This window comes from Dendropsophus ebraccatus, chromosome 6, assembly GCF_027789765.1.
Source record: "Dendropsophus ebraccatus isolate aDenEbr1 chromosome 6, aDenEbr1.pat, whole genome shotgun sequence".
NCBI classification, from domain to species: Eukaryota; Metazoa; Chordata; class Amphibia; order Anura; family Hylidae; genus Dendropsophus; species Dendropsophus ebraccatus.
Window position 1 is genome coordinate 18,305,691 of NC_091459.1, and position 19,165 is coordinate 18,324,855.

A 19,165-nucleotide genomic window follows, 5' to 3' on the forward strand; every position below is an offset into this window, starting at 1 on the left:
AACAGACAGACTCTGTCCCCTTGAGATGAATGTAAAAACATCATGATGCGCTCTGTGACCTTTGAAAAGGTCATTCCACAGGGAGCTGCTATTGTCTTGTATTGATGGCAACTACCTACTGGTGTCATGACGCTGTAATGCTGTACAGATCACGTTACAGCAACCTCCTCTTATCACGACAGACAACCGGAAGTCTCTGCTTAAATAGCAAGATTTTAGAATTTTATAATAGATCGAAAATTTAAAATTAGAAAAAAAAAGAAAGTCTCCAAAAATTCTTAAAAAATATATGGTTTAACATAAAAACATTATATAAAAAATAAATCATTTCCTGATAACACATTCCCTTTAATCACTCCTAGCAGTGACAGGATTAGGCAAAGCAAGGCTGCTGGCTTATTGGAAAAACAGTATAACAGTTGGGGGGGGGGGGGGGGAGATATAGCTGGACTGTAGAAGAATAAAGCTATTTATATTAATTCCTGATTACAGGTAGGATAAGTGTAAGTTTATGATGCGACCACTACATACACATAATATATACATACATACATGTTGCAGTAAAATAATAGAAACAGGGATTTGATCAAATTCCGGGAAATAATTAAATGACTGCGCCGTTCCATCATTTCCCTAGGGAATTGATCAAATCACTGACCCCTTTCAGGAAAGTGATGGAATGAACTCTATCATTTCCCCCTGCAAGATAGAATTCGCTCATTGCATCGCATCTCTGCTCCCCCCAGCCTGTCTGCTCTGCTCCCTGTTCACCTCCACTGCCTCTCCGTTCTGCTCATTTCCCCTGCTACACGCCTTCTGCTCCCCCGGCCTGTCCTCTTCCCGTTCACCCCATACACTTGCTGGGAGGTGTGCCGCTCCGCTCCCAGTCTACCTCGAGTCCCGTTCGCCCCGCCCTGCAACATGCCTCCTGCTTCCCCGGCCTGTCCGCTCTGCTCCCTGTCCGCCGCCGCCATATGCCTGCCGGGGAGGTGTGCTGCCCAGCTCCCCCGTCCGCCTCCAAACATATAGCCGGACGACTCATCGATCGTTTATTCCATCATTTCCCTGAAAGGGGTCAGTGATTTGATCAAATGGCTAGGGAAATGATGGAACGGCGCATTCATTCCTTCATTTCCTGGGATTTGATCAAATCCCTGGATTCTGTCATTTCACTGCAACATATATATATATGACTTTGTTGTAATAACAGACTAACAACTTCCCTGATCAAAACATCAGCAGCGCTAGTATTGTCAGAAACACTACAGGACGCAGAGTTATAGAAGCAAGAAATGGCATCAATAATTTAACAAACTCTCTTTACAGCCCTTGTTCATTTAAGATGAATTATAGATATGACTTAACTACTGGACATCATCAATGGGAGTAAAACAAATTACCTGTCAATTGTTTGCAGGAAGAACAAGAATACGCAGGAGCCTTACCTTTGATCGGAGTCTTTCAATTTCCAGATTCACATCTTCAATATCTTCCGTGGTTTCCAAACGTTCATAATGCACATTTCTTGTACCTTTAAACAAGTTTAAAGGCAGTGCAGACATCCCATAAGCCTAGAACAAAAGGTGAAAGGAAAAGACCATGTTCATTTAACCAGTTCACAGAAATGATTTCGGAAGATCAACATCTCAGGCAAAAAGTTATTTTATCTATTTTAAAAGAAAAAAAAGTTTCTTTGGTTGAGTGCACAGTATACAGGAGTCCAAAAAAGCAATACACACACACGCACATACTACTTTTGTTCACATAATGTGTGTCTATGTACGAATGTATGCGACACCTACAGTTTACGTTAGAACGTCCCGTTCTAAATCCATAGGTAGTAAACAGGAAATCGTCCCCTCTTTGTGGATACAGGAGCTCCCACTCTTCTGGGAAGACTTTTTGTAAAATTATCGGGGGAGATTTATCAAACCAATCAGATTCCACCTTTCATTTTCCAAAGAGTCTGTGAGGAATGAGAGATGGAATCTGATTGGTTGCTGGGGCAACAGGGTCAGTTTCCCTGTACACCACGTTTGATAAATCTCCCCCAAGGAGTGTCAGAGTTTTAGCCTATTCATCCAGAAACGTCATGTCACATATTTATTTGCCGTGGAGGTTCCAGTACACTGAGAACCAGTTATTCTGTTTTTGAAAGAGAATTCATCTAGTGGTGTAGTAAGCATTTAGACTAGAGATGAGCGAACCTGGAGCATGCGAGTCCATCCAAACCCGAACTTTCGGCATTTGATTAGCGGGGGCTGCTGAAGTTGGATAAAGCCCTAAGGCTATGTGGAAATCATGGATATAGTCATTGGCTGTATCCATGTTTTCCAGACAACCTTAGAGCTTTATCCAAGTTCAGCAGCCCCCGCTAATCAAATACCGATTGTTCGGATCGACTCGAACCCGGTTCGCTCATCTCTAATTTAGACCAAACAGTTGTACGTTAGGGTAAAAAAAAAAATTTCAGATATGTACATTTAGCTGAAGATTACCAATTTTCCCAAGCAACAAAGAGGCATATGCACGTTCTCCTAGAATTTTCCTAGAATTCAGAGCGCCATGTTGCATAAGCACAATTTCTATGATGTGCCTATTTTGGTCTTCTAACAAGGCTCTCTCTTGTTGAAACGCCACTAAGCACAAGACCGGGGTTCCCCTGTATGAGTGAAACAGTCGACAAGGTGTATGCCCACTGCCGCTCCGTTAAAATCGCATAGGTAGAACGTGGCTCCATTGGTTCTAATGAAGCCCGCCTCCTGTGCTTCAGCTCCGGCCCGGTACCCTTGGATAGAAGGGCGCCTTACACGGGAGCCGGGCCACGGTTCAAAAAACAGACCGCGGCACCAGCTTCCCCGTGACGGCGGGTTCCATCCCTGGGTCAGATTAAAGAGGATGTACCTGATGGTGCATCCTTTTTAACGAATGCTTGTAGACTTAGGAGGTTTATCACTTGTACTGTTCTATAGCTTTTAAATAAAAAATAAAAAGTCAATTACATTGAATTGCAATCAATTGCGTATGGATCTATGCCGTCATTTATAAATTAAAGGAAAAGTCAAGCAATTTCTAAAAGCCGGGGTAATTACAAGAACAACTTACCTCTTCCAGTGGTGAGAGGCCGCGGGACCCCCGCCAGGCTTAAGGATCTCCAAGGTGTCCAAGCTATGACCTGGCTAAGAGACAAGCCGCTCAGCCAGTCAGTAAGTGCGGCGGTACACTGCTCAAGTCACTGATTGGCTAAGCGGCCAATCCATTAGCCAGGACAGGCATTTTCCCCAGTCTCATATCATCACAACTTGGAGGAAAATGACTTCTGGCGGGGGACCAACGGCTGCTCACCGCGGGCACGGGGCGAGGTAAGTTTCTAATTGTAATCAATTTTTCCCCTGCCAGCTTTTAGAAATCACTGGACTTCTCCTTTAAGAAGGTAAAAACTGACAAATAAAATAGGAAACATTTGGAGCATGTTTTCTTTGTTTTGTTACATGGGAGTACAGAAAGCCTCAAGTGAGCCCACTGATAGCTCAAGGTGTTTGAATTCTCTTAGTTTTTTTTATGCATCATCATCAGAAAACCAGAAAGTGCTGTCAAACTCCAATGACCACCATGGACTTGACTGCCAAAAAACTCAAGGTTAGGACTAACAAAAACTCTTGCTAACCTAGCACAAGACCATTTTGGACAAACGTCAGATTAGCAATATCATGTGTGGGATTAAGGGTACAAACCCACTTGACGTATTTGCTGCGTGAATCAGTCTTAAAAATAAGCAGGCAAAACGCAGGTTGGCTTTATACAATTGTTCTGCGTTAAAATACGCAATTGCGTATTTTTGAAGCGTGAAGCTTGTTGTTAGCAAAGCATCAGTTGTTAACAACCTGTGCGAAAAACGCATGTAGCTTCACGCTTCAAAAATACGCAATTGCGTATTTTAACGCAGAACAATTGTATAAAGCCAACCTGCGTTTTGCCTGCTTATTTTTAAGACTGATTCACGCAGCAAAATACGTCAAGTGGGTTTGTACCCTAAAGGAATTTTACTGTATAAGATTTGCTTACATATGAGTAACAGCATATCGGATGCATTTAATCCTACACTTCACTTTTCCGTAAATAACGTCCTATATTAGATCTTAGGAGCCTCTGTTGCCTAAAGCAGCCAATCAATGTTAAGTATTGATTTCTGAACTGCCCTGAAAAATATAACCATACATCTAAATACTGGAAAACAGGCTAATTTATTAACATGGGACCCTCTACTTGTATTAACCGTAGATTTAGTGTAACTGTTCATTGGGCTATTGGATTCTCATGCCCTGAAACATGTAGAGGCTGTGTAAAGCTTTTTAATTTCAATCCGTTGTTCATTGTATTGGTGTACTGGTCTTACAGAAGGTAGAAAGCAGTCAAGCAATGGAAAAAAACTGTTTAGAAATTTTTACAGTACTTGTGTGTATCTGTGGAGGAATCAGACAGTACATTGCTGTATTCATGAAAATACCAAAAAGTAAGGCTGGGTACACACTGCGTTTTTGAAGTCCATTAAACGTTTATGTTTTATGAAGGAAAAAAATAAAATGGACGAAAAAAAAGCGGATGCAACAACAGATGCAATTGTGTGCAAAACAAGGATCAAAAACATGTTTTTTCCTCTTTTTTTAGCGTACACAAAAACATGGTTGACCACATTTGTGTACGTTAAAAGTAACAGCAGAATTTGCCAGCGTATAAGGCAAGTGGGCAACCTCTGACTTTAAAAAAAAAATACACCCTGCAGCAACTGATAAGTACTGGAAGACTTGAGATTTTTTTAATAGAAGTAAATAACAAATCTCTGCTACGTTATCTCTACCTATAATCACTGGCGTACCTGGCGTACACTGGCATAAAAAAAAAAAAAATTCTTTCAGCTAGAATCCAGGTTTCAAACTGCTAGATAGCGGATAGGTGAAGACCACTCGATATTTTGATCTAATTGCCTGTGCTTTCAGAGTGGAGAAAATGTTTTTTATTCTCCAGTGCAATGTGTCCCAAAATACAGCCGGGAGAGTGTACAATCGAGCGCTGGTGCACATTCTACAGCTGTATCTTAGCATCACAGCAAGGCTCAGAAGTGATGCTTTAAAGCGCCTCTGTACCCACAATCTGCCCCCCAAACCACTTGTACTGTCGGAGAGCTGTGTTTAATCCAAAATGGGTTCCATTCGGCAGGTGATGCAGTTATTGTCCTAAAAAAACAACTTTTAAAACTTGTGTCAAATTTGTGTGGGCTAGAGAACCCTGCCCTAGGCTTGCAACGCCTCTCTTTCCCTCTTCCCACCCTCTTTACCATTAGGAATGCCCCTGGGTAGGATCTCTCCTAATCACCACTTGTCCGAACACTGCACCTGTGCTGGATAGTTAAGGCACCTGTGCAGTGTTCAGACAAGTGATGATTAGGAGAAATCTTTCCCGGGGCATTCCTAATGATAAGGAGGGCGGGGAGGAGGGACAGAGGGGCATCACAGTTCTAGGGCATGGGAAACTTAAAAGTTGTTTTTAAGGACAGTAACAGCATCAACTGCTAAACGGACCCCAGGACAGATCTTGGATTAAAAGCAGCTGATGGTTTAGGGGAGTGGGAAGTGTTGCTTTAGGTGTGTGATCAGTTGAAGGGCGGGGCAGACCAACCAATCACTAGAATTAGGCTTCTGACTGCATCTGTTTAAAAGAGTGCTGGTCAGTAAAGTGTACCAGCTTAGTAAATGACAGTACAGTAAAGAAGGGCAGGTGGATCGTGCAAGAACAAGTCTAGTTCCTCCCCCAGTGCACAGAACCACCTAACATAATAAACCAAAAGATTACAGGAAGACAATACTGAGGATGAAGGTAAGAAAACTACCTTCTAGAGATGAGCGAACCTCGAGCATGCTCAAGTCGATCCGAACCTGAACTTTCGGCATTTGATTAGCGGTGGCTGCTGAAGTTGGATAAAGCCCTAAGGCTATGTGGAAATCATGGATATAGTCATTGGCTGTATCCATGGTTTCCAGACAACCTTAGAGCTTTATCCAAGTTCAGCAGCCCCATTTAATCAAATACCGAACGTTCGGGTTCGGATCGACTCGAACCCGCTTCGCTCATCTCTACTACATTCTTTCTCATACTCTCCTGCTCTATGGGAACATAATAGAAGGTTAGATACTTCTAACCTGCTGTTAGTTTCCATGTAAAAGGAAGTAAGCTGCTTTTCATGCCATACAGTGCTTTATCAGGAGCAGCTATCCATCAAACTACTGTGATCTGGACAAAATATATCCTATAATTTCAAAGCAGATGAGCAGCACCTACCCGATAAAGCATTTTTCTCCTAAAAGGACCCTTTAGATATGAAATCCTAGCTATAAAAGTAAAAAACTACATAATACAATAATTCTTAGTTACAAGATGTAACTGATGCCAGCCAGAATAAAAATTTTTGTTCTTACAACTGCTGTCTAGAATGTAAAACATATGGAAATGCGAAAGGAGCTGTCCTCGAATTCAGCTTATCATAATACTTCACAAGGACAAAGAGCCATCTTCATCTCAGTCAGCTATATTATACTATTATGTGTCATTTGTGTATCTTGAACTTTAACTTTAACCCCTTCGTGCTGCAGCTAGTTTGGGCCTTAATGACCAGGCAAATTTTTCAAAATCTGACCTGTCTCACTTTATGCTCTCATAGCTCAGTGATGCTTTAACGTATGCTAGCGATTCTGAGATCACATATGGCACTTTATGTTAGTGGCAAAATTTGGTCACTACTTTGTGTTTTTTGTGAAAAACATCAAAATATCATGAAAAATTTAAACATTTTGCATTTTATGACCTTTGAAATTCTCTGCTTCTAAAAAAAGAAAGTCGTAGCACATAAATTAGTTACTAAGTCCCATTACCAATATGTCTTCTTTATTCTGGCATAATTTGGTAAAGATATTTTACTTTTTTAGGGTGTTATGGGGCTTAGAAATTTATCAGCAAATTATCACATTTTCGTGAAAGTTTCCAAAACTGATTTTTTTAGGGACCAGTTCTTTTTTTAAATGGATTTAGAAGTCTGGTACGCTGAAAACCCCCATAAGTGACCCCATTTTGGAAACTACACACCTTAAAGAATTAATCTAGGGGTATAATGAGCATTTTAACCCTACAGGGGCTGGAGGAAAGTATTCACAATTAGGCAGTAAAAAAATGGAAAATTAAAATTTTCCAATAATATATACGTTTAGATTAAAGTTTCTCATTTTCAAAAGGAACATGAGAGAAAAATTTGTAACGCAGGTTCTGTTGAGTACAACGGTACCCCATATGTGGGCGTAAACCACTGTATGGGCACACAGCGGGGCTCAGAAGGGAAGGTGCGCCAAATAGCTTTTTCAATGCAGATTTTGCTGAAGAAGTTTCTGAGCGCCAGGTCCGTTTGCAGTGCCCCTGTAGTGCCAGCAGAGTAAAATCTCCCAATAAGTCACTCCATTTTGGAAAGCACACCCCTCAGAGAATTCATTTTGGGGTGTGGTGAGCATTTTGACCCCACAGGTATTAAAGGAAAGTATTCAAAATTAGACAGTAAAAATGAAAAACTCGAATTTTTCCAATAATATGTTGGTTTAGTTTAAATTTCTCAATTTGACGAGGAACAGGAGAGAAAACGTACCCCAAAATCTGTAACGCAGGTTCTCCTGAGTACAACGGTACCCCATATGTGGGCATAAACCACTGTATGAGCCCACAGCAGGGTTCAGAAGGGAAGGAGTGCCAATTTACTGGAGCAAAACCGCAGCTAGTAATGGTTATTAGAATAGCACAGTTACTAAAATAAAATAAAAAAATTAGATTACAGGTAATGTGGGGTGGTTACAGGCAACCAGGGGTGGTTATGGGAACCTGAGGTGGTTACAGGTAATCTGGGGTGGTTACGGACAACATGGGGTGGTTACAGGTAATCTGGGGTGGTTACGGACAACATGGGGTGGTCACGGGCAACCTGCTGTGGTTACGGCAACCTGGGGTGGTTACGGGCAACCTGCAGTGCTTACAGACAATCTGGGGTGGATACGGGCAACGTGGGGCGGTTACGGGCAACCTGCAGTGCTTACAGACAATCTGGGGTGGTTACGGGCAACGTGGGGTGGTTACGGATAAACTGAAGTTCTTATAGGCAATCTGCGGTGGATACCTGTAATCTGGCATGGGCACCGCAATCTGGAGGTGGTCAGAGGCAAGGTGCGGTGGTCAGAGGCAAGGTGCGGTGGTCAGAGGCAAGGTGCGGTGGTCAGAGGCAAGGTGCGGTGGTCAGAGGCAAGGTGCGGTGGTCAGAGGCAAGGTGCGGTGGTCAGAGGCAAGGTGCGGTGGTCAGAGGCAAGGTGCGGTGGTCAGAGGCATCGTGGGGTGGTCAGAGGCATCGTGGCGTGGTCAGAGGCATTGTGGCGTGGTCAGAGGCATCGTGGCGTGGTCAGAGGCAAGGTGCGGTGGTTACGTGCAATCTGGGGGGTTACATGTAATCTGGCGTGATTACGGGAAACCTGGGGAGGGTTATGTGCAACCTGGAAGGGTTACAGACAATCTGGGACAAACTGAAGTGCTTATAGGTAATCTGGGGTGGGTACATGTAATTAGGGGTGGTTACAGGCAATCTGGAGGGGGTCACTGGCAACGTGCGGTGGTTACGGGCAACGTGCGGTGGTTACGGGCAACGTGCGGTGGTTACGGGCAACGTGCGGTGGTTACGGGCAATCTAGGGGGGGGTTAGGGGTAATTTGGGAGTAAACTGCAATTATTATTATAATAAAAAGTGTGTTTTATTTTTTTTGTATGTTTGTCACTTTTTGTACTTTATACATTCATTTTCACTGTATTACTATGATTACTGTGATATTTTCTAGCACAGTAATCATAGTTCAGTGACAGAGACCAAATTGGTCTCTGTCACTTAAAATTTTCCAGGGTTGGCTGGTTGTGAAGCGCATGCGCACTTCACAACCAGCCAGGACGCCGAGGAGGAAGGAGCTCCAGGATCAGGTAACGTATATGGGGAAGGGGGGGTGACTGGGTGACAGGGGGGGTGGGGGGCGACATCACTTTTTTTCCAGTCACCAATTATTCATGGTGACGGGATAAAAAGTGCCGGCGGCACATTGTACAAGCGATCAGCGGTATATAGTATATACCGCTGATCGCTTGTACCGGGACCCCACAGAGGGGTCCCCGATGACTGCCACATGCTCTCCGCTACCTCCGGTGGCGGAGAGCATGGGGCTTTCATTCATTTAAACTTTTCCATCCCTGCGAACAAACATCGTTTGTTCGCAGGGATGGCGGTGGCCATCTTGGAAATGATGGCCGCCGGGGGAGGGGGGTTAGTGATCGCCCTACTAGGGGGGCTGATCTGAGGTCTGGGGGACACTTATTTCATCTCCCCCCCGCCGTGGATTCACGGCGGGGGGAGATTAAAGGCGGCGGCACGGGTAATCCCCTTTACCGACGGCCGCCGCTATAACGTTAATAGCGGCGATCGTCGGTAAGGCGCGGGGGGGGGGGGGGGGGGGGGGCGGTAGCTGGGGGGATGGGGTCGGGCCGTCCCGGCCCCGCAGTCTTATTCTCTGATATCGCCGTAAAAAGCTGATGGCAGCAGAATAAGGACCCTTAGTGACCGCCGTAAAAAGCCGTATCGGCGGTCACTAAGGGGTTAAACCAGGTCTGGCTGTATAGACTGAGCCTATTTGGGTGCTGCTGCTGCTGCTGCTATTATTGCTAGAACACTGTTCAAAGTTTGAGATCCTGTATTGCAATGTGAAGAAACTCACAGAGGTCCCAGGAGCCATTACAGAAGAAAGGCCCTAGGTATGTAGAAAAGATTTCATAAAACTTTAAAATTATACCAATAAATACATCAAAAGTATCAACTGCAATCCTTTAGCAAAAAATTAATTACCTAAACTAAAAAATACTATGCCAGTAAGACACAAAATATCAAAGTTTGGCTCTAACTTTCGTACCATATAGTAATTTGTAGGCCTTGAGGGGACCTTTTTGTAACAAATGAGTTAGAGATTCAATGCAATTCTGTGGCCAAATAAGTTTAGGGGGGGGGGGGGGGAGAGAAACACAGAGAAGACAGCTTTAAAGATCAGGCCTGCTTGGTCTTATATGCAAAAGATCGCTGGTTAAACTCAGGACCACCCATGGTCTGTAGAAGCGCCAGAAGGGTGTGAAACAGTCTGTCACCTTACCTCCGTGGCGTCTGCTACAGCACTGTCTGCACTTACCTGGTTTTACCATGAAAAATTAAGATGAAGACATTTTAAATTGGTGAGTGCAGTTTTATGTTTATTTTGTAAAAAAACAAAAGGAGGAAGATATTTGCTATTGCCGCACACATAATCACCCAAACTATATAAATTATCACATTCTTGATCTCACACGGTAAACAGGGTAAACTCGCCAAAGTGTTAAACCAATTATGTACCCACAATCTGACCCCCCCTCCCCCCCCCCCCCCAAACTACTTGTACCTTCAGATAGCTGCTTTTAATCCAAGATTTGTCCTGGGATCCGTTTGGCAGGTGATGCAGTTATGGCCCTAAAAAACAACTTTTAAAACTTACAGCCCTGTGCCCAACAGCCGTGGCGTAGAGTGTATGTGCATTAGGCTGGCACACCCTCTCTGTTCCTCCTCCCTGCCATAGTCATCATTAAAAATGCTCCAGGCAGATTGTGTAATGTTCAGACAGGAAAAAATGTTCTAGGGGCATTCCTAATGATGAAGAAAGTGGGGAGGAGGGACGGAGAGGTGGTGCAAAGTTAGGGCACAGATATGCTAGGCCACGGCTGTTTGACACAGGGCTGCCAGTTTAAAAGTTGTTTTTTAGGACAATAACTGATTAAAAACAGCTATCCGAAAGTGGTTTGAAGGGGGGGGGGGGCGGTGTCACATTGTGAGTACAGGGTCGCTTTAAAATTGCTGATTTTTTTTGGTCACATCTAATTTGAATTTATTAATTTGAATAAAAATGGATAAAAAAGTCGCGTATATGCAAGAAAGGTACCAATTAAAAAGTACAAATTATGGCACAAAAATTTTTAAACAAAACAAAATCAAACTGCACCATAGGCAAAATAATAAAAGCATTAAATGGTAGAAATAGAGTGACATTAAACAGTTTAAGTTATAATTTTTTTTGAAGAGGTAAGATAAAAGTTTTATAAATTGCCTATTGTTGTAATCGTACTGACTTCAGAAACATAGAAAACGCGTCAGTTTTACCGCAGGGTGAATCGTGCAAACAACCCCACCGGCAATGGAAAGGAAAAAAAAAAAATTCTTCCTTTCTTTCTACCTACTTCACCATGCAAAATTTTTTATTTATTTTTTTTTTTAAGGAAAAATTAAATGTGTCATTGCAAAGTACAATTGGTGTTCCCATGTGGCGTTGTAGGTGAGAAAATGCCAGCAGCCATGGCTTTTTAAACCCAAGGAGGAAATAAAAAAGTGAAAAAATTGTCTGTCACTAAGGGGTTAATATTCAAAGATCTGTTTTTACAGTTAGATTTTAATCACCTTAGCATTACACTTTGACACAAAATGGCTTTTTCATGCCAGTTTTAGTTTTTCTACAAAAAACAATGTTTAGTGAATTTAGTTCTACACATCTTGTGGTCGCCATGAAAACCAGAGTAAAAACATGCATCATTTAGATTGCTGGCTACATTAAAAAGTCTGGAAACTGGTGCAAAAAATAGAAAACTGTGACAAGAGGGCAGAGTGATCTCTGGTCTCCTTGCACATGATCATAACTAACTAAACTAATAGGAAGACATTGGAATAATAAATGTGCGGGATAGGTCAGACTGCTATTTAAAGGGTGCCGGGAGAAGACCGCACCAAGGGCGGTCCTCAGCAGACTCCGTATCATGTGACCAGTCCGGCTTATAATGTAAGACTATGGAGCCCAACTGATTATGCTGACACAGCAGGGAGTGGACAATGCTGTAGCTGCGGCCCCCTCCATGCTTGTTCTGACGATCAGTACGGGTGTGAAAACTCTGGACCGATCAAAATTTTTTACATGTCTCTATGTCAGCCCTGTCTTTCACAGCCCCTTGACCATCATTTAACCCTTAGAGGACCGGGCCAATTTCAATTTTTGCATTTTCGTTTCACCTAGAAACCCACATGAGCCCTTATTTTTTGCGCCACTAATTGTACTTTGCAAGGACAGGCTGAATTTTTACATAAAGTACACTGCGAAACCAGGAAAAAATTCAATGGGTGGTGAAATAAAAAAAAAAAAAAAGCAATTTTTTTGTTAGGGTTTTTTTGTTTTTACGTCATTCTCCCTGGGGTAAAACTGACTTGTTATATATGTTCCTTAAGTCGTTACGATTACAATGACATGTTACTTGTATAACTTATTTAATGGCTTTTAAAAAAATTCAAATAATTTTTAACAAATATATGTTCCCTAAAATCGCTCCATTCCCAGGCTAAATAACGCTTTTATCCTTTGGTCTATGGGGCTGTGTCAGGTGTCATTTTTTTCATCATGATCTGTACTTTCTATCGGTACCTTGATTGGGCATATGTGACTATTTGATCGCTTATTGCAATTTTTTCTAGATTTGATGCGACCAAAAGTGCGCAATTTTGCACTATGGGACTTTTTACGCTTACGCCGTTTACTGTGCGAGATCAGGAATTAAATAAATTAATAGTTTGGGCACGCGGCGATACAAAACATTTATTTATTTATTTTTAGAACATAGGAAAAGGGGGGGTATTTATTAATAATAAAACATTTTCCTTTTTTTACACTTATACTAGAAGTCCCCCTGGGGTTAGGGTTATTCCTCCTGGGGTTAGGGTTATTCCTCCTGGGGTTAGGGTTATTCCTCCTGGGATTACAGTTATTCCTCCTGGGGTTAGGGTTATTCCTCCTGGGGTTAGGGTTATTCCTCCTGGGGTTAGGGTTATTCCTCCTGGGGTTAGGGTTATTCCTCCTGGGGTTAGGGTTATTCCTCCTGGGATTACAGTTATTCCTCCTGGGGTTAGGGTTATTCCTCCTGGGGTTAGGGTTATTCCTCCTGGGGTTAGGGTTATTCCTCCTGGGGTTAGGGTTATTCCTCCTGGGGTTAGGGTTATTCCTCCTGGGGTTAGGGTTATTCCTCCTGGGGTTAGGGTTATTCCTCCTGGGGTTAGGGTTATTCAGCTGTAAACTTTTATAATTTTCTGCATTCAAAAAGCCTTTCCCCAGAATGTGGGGGTGATGTGGCTGTAAATTAACTCTTTGTTGTCCTGTTTTGGTGTGTCATCTCCCTCAACCCCTCCCCTCTCCATAGAGGACCATGAAGACAGGGGGGGGAGAGCTTGAAACAGGTTTTTCATGATAAAAATGCATCTTTCGGCTAATAAACCCATTTACAAAATTTCTTAAAAATCGCCTGTACTATTGCCACTTTAAGTAGTAAGGATGGCGTTAGAAGAGACGTTAGAAGAGACCAACATAAAACGTGTCGCCAAAAGAAGAATACCATGAATGCACTACAACAAGCAGAACGGTAGCATGTAGCCTACTGTGCTAGCATTAGAGAAAATCCTATTAACACAAACATCAATGTTATAATCCATGACGCTAATGTGTAAATCCTCCTAAAGTTTGCATGGCATGGACTCCACGAGACCTTTACATAACAGGTGGGATATCAAAACATTAGCAGCAAATGTTTTAAGATCTGTCAAGCTGGGTTGATATCTGTGCTGTCTTTTGCGTTGTTCTGCTCTGTCACAGGAACCAAGGTATCTATTGTATACTGGCCGTCACTGAATTTAAAGGGGGTCAGGGTTTATGTCATGGTGGCCAGCATGCTGCACTATTTTCTCTTATTTTTTTATTGAGCCTGTGGCAGAGAAACTGAATGGAGCCTCTGATGCAGGCAATAACCAAGGCTAACTTGCAAGGTGATCGATCTATGTATATAAGTGTGTAACAATATAATATATATATTAGACGCAAATGTTCTAATAAATACTGCAATAATGTCATAAAAAAATAAAAAATAGAAGAAAAAAAAAAGCTGTCATTTTATGCCTTGCTATTTGGAAAACAGACACAGAAAGCCTTCGTGATTCCCAGCATAAATTGAATCACACTGCCCCCTAGTGAATATTTTAATAAAATATAGACACTATAGCTAAATAAAAAAGGTCTGTAAATAAAATAAATAAACAGCGAATGCATAACAGTACCATTCAATTTTGCTTAGATACGAAATGGTGTCAGCAAATCCTAAGTGACCCTGCCAAGTGCTCGGTAATGTCTGTTATCAATCGGTCTCAAATGAATACTACTTCTTTTCTGAAGGATAAGGACGCTGCCTTCAATATGAAACAACACACGAATGCGTGATGTGCTTTTAAGCAATTTGTACATCCAAACATGAACAGGTGATGTAACATCCCCCTCCTCCCCTTACACAAAGTTCAAAGGGGTAGTTCACAAAAATATTAATAATAATAATTTTTATTATTTATTTTATTATTTTTTATTCATTTATTATTCTTGAAATCAACTGGTCCAAGCATGCGCCAGAGGTTTGTAATTTACTTTTATAAAAAAAAAAAAAAAAATCTTAAGTCTTCCCATACCATCAACTGCTGTATGTCCTGCAGGAAGTGGTGTATTCTTTCTAGTCTGACAGGGTGCTCTCTGCTGCCACCTCTGTCCAGGTCATGAACTGTCCAGTAGCAAATCCCCATAAAGAAAAAAAAAAAAAAACCTCTCCTGCTCACCAGACTGGAAGCAATACACAACTTTATGCAGGACATACAGCAGCTTATAAGCTTTTTTTTTTTTTTTTTTTTATAGAAGTAAAAATCTTTGGCACTTTCTAGCATTTGAAAGTTGTTGTTTTTTTGTTTACTACCCCTTTAAACTACCATAGCAAAATTCAGATAAAGAAGAGATTGACTCCTCATAATTAATCACCCAGCATAAGATTTTGTGCAAGCAAATATACTTTTTGTTTTGTTTGTTTTCTTTAAAGATACAAGTGACAATGGTAGAAAATAAACAATAAGAAATAATCACCTTTCCAGCTTCATTAAACTCCCATGTTAACACTTCCCTCCTACCCTGCCAGGATCTGATAAACAAGGACTCTCGAAGTTGTAACATCTCAACATGTGACAGGTGTAGCCCATTACTGGACACAGTGGTGACTTTAAAGGGTGTCAACATGTCACCAGTATAGCCAGTGATTGTTTACCATGGTAACATGACAATTCTTCACGTCATCACTGGAGCCTAGTAAACAAGGACTAGTAGGGACCAAAGCAGCATTGACACGGCATTGGTATTCTGTTATTGTACACTGGTGTTAGCAGTTTAAAAATTATTTTATGGGGCAGGAAGTTTCCTTTAATTAAAGGAGAAGTCCGGCAAAAATTTGCCCCCCAAAAGTTATACAAAATCACCAATATACACTTATTACAGGAAATTCTTATAAAGTGCTTTTTTCCCTGCAGTTACTGCTGCATTAAGGCTTTACTTCCTGGATAACATGGTGATGTCACTTCCTGGATAACATGGTGATGTCACTTCCTGGATAACATGGTGATGTCACTTCCTGGATAACATGGTGATGTCACTTCCTGGATAACATGGTGATGTCACGACCCGACTCCCAGAGCTGTGGCTGCTGGAGAGGATGATGGCAGGGGGACACTGAGGGACACAGGGCACTGGAGGGACACTGAGCAGCCCTCTGCCATCATCCTCTCCAGCAGCCACAGACCACACAGCTCTGGGAGTCGGGTCATGGCATAATGTTATCCAGGAAGTGACATCACCATGTTATCCAGGAAGTGAAGCCTTGATGCAGTAGTAAGTTCAGGGAAAAAAAGCACTTTATAAGCATTTCTCCACCCCCCACCCCCACCTGAGTTGTGAAGACGCCTTGGGAGAAAAGGCCTGTCCCGGCTGATGGGCTGGCCGCTAAGCCAATCAGTGACTGGAGTAGCATCTGGCCCCAGTCACTGACTGGCTAAGCGGCCAGTCCATCAGCAGGGTTGTGACAGTGTAGGGTCCACCTCATCATGGTGGGGTGGTTTACACTGTTTGCAAATGGTAACCAAGAGCCTCATTATTTTTGTGGGAATTGTTTTTTGCAGTTGGGGGGGGGCTGCTTTTAACTATTTTCATGTCTACAGTGGGTCTGTAGCTTGCCATTGCGGTGAGCTGTTCTATTTTTGTGTTTAACGTCTGTGAATGAATGGAATCCCGGCCGTGGCGTATACACATATACACTATTCATTGAAGAGGGGCCGCACAGAAGATGTCATGCGCTCCATTGCGTGCAGTGGTGAATTCGGATGCAGGCACACACGAATTCAGAAGAAATGATCATCCGGCCGGTACTACAGTACCAGCTGGGAAGATCTTCTCAAACACCGGCAGTTCTGTGACCCGGACGAATACAGAACGGTCGGTGTTTTACAGAACGTGGACAAGGCCTAAAGCTATACATATGAAGTGGGTTGAAGTTACTCAGGTAGATAGATATAGAGATAGATATAGGCCTAGAACAGCAAACTAGATCTTTGACTCAGGTGAAGAAAAAACAAAACTACATCTTTGTCTCTCAAAGGGACTGAAATATACTGTATCTATATCTAGAGACTTCGGGAGAGATTTATCAAAGGGTGTAAAATTTAGACTGGTGCAAACGACCAACAGCAACCAATCACAGCTCCTCTTTCATTTTACCAGATCTGTAAGCTGAGCTATGATTGGTTGCTGTGGGCAGTTTGCACCAGTCTGAATTTCACACCCTTTGAAAAATCTGCCCCTTAGGGTCCTATTACACGGAGCGATTTTTAACGATCGCAAATGAGATTGTTTATCGTTAACCTGAAATCGTTCACCATATTACACAGAACGATGGTCGTAAGTTACAAATCGTTACTACCATCATTATTGCGATCGTTACTAAGATCAATTACTCCATCTGATCCCAGCAAAACAATGAACAATGTGCAATTACACTGAACGATTAGTGAAAAAAAATCGGGAACTTAAGTGAACGAATGTGGAATTACAGGGAACGATTAACAATAATTTTACGTTCAGATCTGAATAAACGATCGACATACTAACGATTTTTCGATTGTTGCCTTTAATTCCACAGAGCGATTATAGCTTAAATTTGAACGATATAACGATTTTTAACACGATAATCGGCCCGTGTAATAGGGCCCTAAGCCTTGGTGACTGGTTTTGCTCCCTGTACTACATGCATTTAGAGGTGGTGTAGTTTTACTTTGCAGCTATTGTTAAGTGAACTTGACAAACTGCTCCGAAATCGAACACTTGGCATTTGACGCCCAGCGGCTGGAGAGGTTGGATGGTGCTTTGCAGCTACCAGGAAACCATGGAAATTGCCTATCGCTGTATCCATGCTTTCCAGGACTCCCTCTAATAGCATCCAATTTTTTGCAGCTGCCAGGAGTCAAGCATTCTGCCAAACCCAAAGGGGGGAGATTTATATTAGGCCCCGCCCCCTTTGCCCGACAGAATTTACTAAGAGGCGCACGTCTGTTAATGAATCCGGCTGAGCACCTGAACCTGCGCTTCCAGCAGGTGTAGATTTGGATCACGATTTATGCCGGCGTAAATCATGATAAATTAGGTGTGGGAGGAGGCCACGCCTCCTCCCCGCCTTGTCACGCCCCCCCAACCCACCAATCAGGCGAGCGGGGCATACAGCAGGCATCAGGGAGAAGGGGTCAATCTGCACCTTCTCCTTGGCGTACGCCTCGGGCGGATGTTTCAAGTCCCCCAAAGAGTTTAATAAGTGCGCTCAACACTCCTTGCATGGTGTGGCGGTTACCTATGCAATTACAAAGCTGTACGTTTCTCCCACATTGGTCTCATATAACAGATCTATTCTAGAAGGTACTGTACATACATCTGCCAGCAATTATGGCTTCTCGTTAGCAGAGTGGCATATTTATTCATATCCATAGACAGAGGAGAGGATTACACAACAAAGTTGAGTACATATACGCATGCCAGGTGTCACCCGTAACCAGTCAGTATAAGCAACAGGACATTTAAAAATATATCGAAAACACTACTGCAACCCAATCCCCAAAGACAACATTAATAAATCTGCCCCACGGTGCCTTAGACACTAACTGCAGACCACTATGGAAAATTAAGTGGCGGGCACCCAATGCGGTGACATTTTAATAAAGGGCTAAAGAGCAGAATGATTTGCAGCCGAGCCGCCTTCCCTAGAGCCACCTGATCAAAGGTTCCTAACAGAAATGTGTGTTTTGCATACGACAGCCTATTCACAATTCATGCAAGGAAGCCCAGATGCTACATCCTCAGGCGTTGGCAATTTCATCATTTCGGCTAAAACATGACAGGCAGGGAATATATGGCCGAAAGTCTAAACTACTCTAAATAAATAAGCGTAGATTTATTAGCAAGAGCTAGATTATATTTCTTCTGGGTTACCGGGGATGATATAAAGTATAATAGCTGTGGGAAGAGATGGAATAGAAGTATCAGCGTTAGTAAAGGTCATGAATCAGGGGAACGAAGAGTCAACTAGTGGAGTGATTCATTACCGGGAATGTGGTGCTGGGAACGCTTGTGAATCGGAATTTGTACACCTGCCCACATGGGACTGCACATTAACATACCATCTTACTCTTCAAGGGACAATGTTATTAAGATGGTCTAGAGGATTCCGTGACTTTCTCCAAGGTCCCCACCTACTCGGATGAACTGACCCTAAGGGCCCTAATAAACCGAATGATAATCAGACAAATCAGGCCAATATGGCAGATTATCGTTCTGTGTAATAAAGACAACGATCATCTGCCAATCGTGTCTTTTGGTCCTGACCTAAAGTCATCGGCCGCCCAGCACCCATCGATATATGTAATAGTGATGCGCGGGCGACAGCTGATGTGTAAAGAAAATAATAAAAAGTTATTTTATTACCTCTTCACACTTGTGGGGTTTTCCTGTCCTATCCTCCACCGCTGCAACTGAAAACCGCTCAGCCAGGATAGGACGGCCACAGCTAGTGATCTGCTCTGTCACTTCAGAGACTGACTCTTCAGTTG

General features: G+C 42.6%; 1 protein-coding gene across 3 annotated transcripts in view; it reads right to left on the bottom strand.

The window, feature by feature from the left end:
* The window catches only part of LMBRD1 (LMBR1 domain containing 1), a 122,865-nt gene that overhangs the window by 50,387 nt on the left and 53,313 nt on the right, over nucleotides 1–19,165 (bottom strand). For all 3 annotated transcript variants that reach the window (XM_069973481.1, XM_069973480.1, XM_069973482.1), the window contains exon 8: nucleotides 1,446–1,571. In XM_069973481.1, the coding sequence (XP_069829582.1) occupies nucleotides 1,446–1,571 (126 nt within the window). The remainder of the gene's footprint in view (nucleotides 1–1,445; nucleotides 1,572–19,165) is intronic.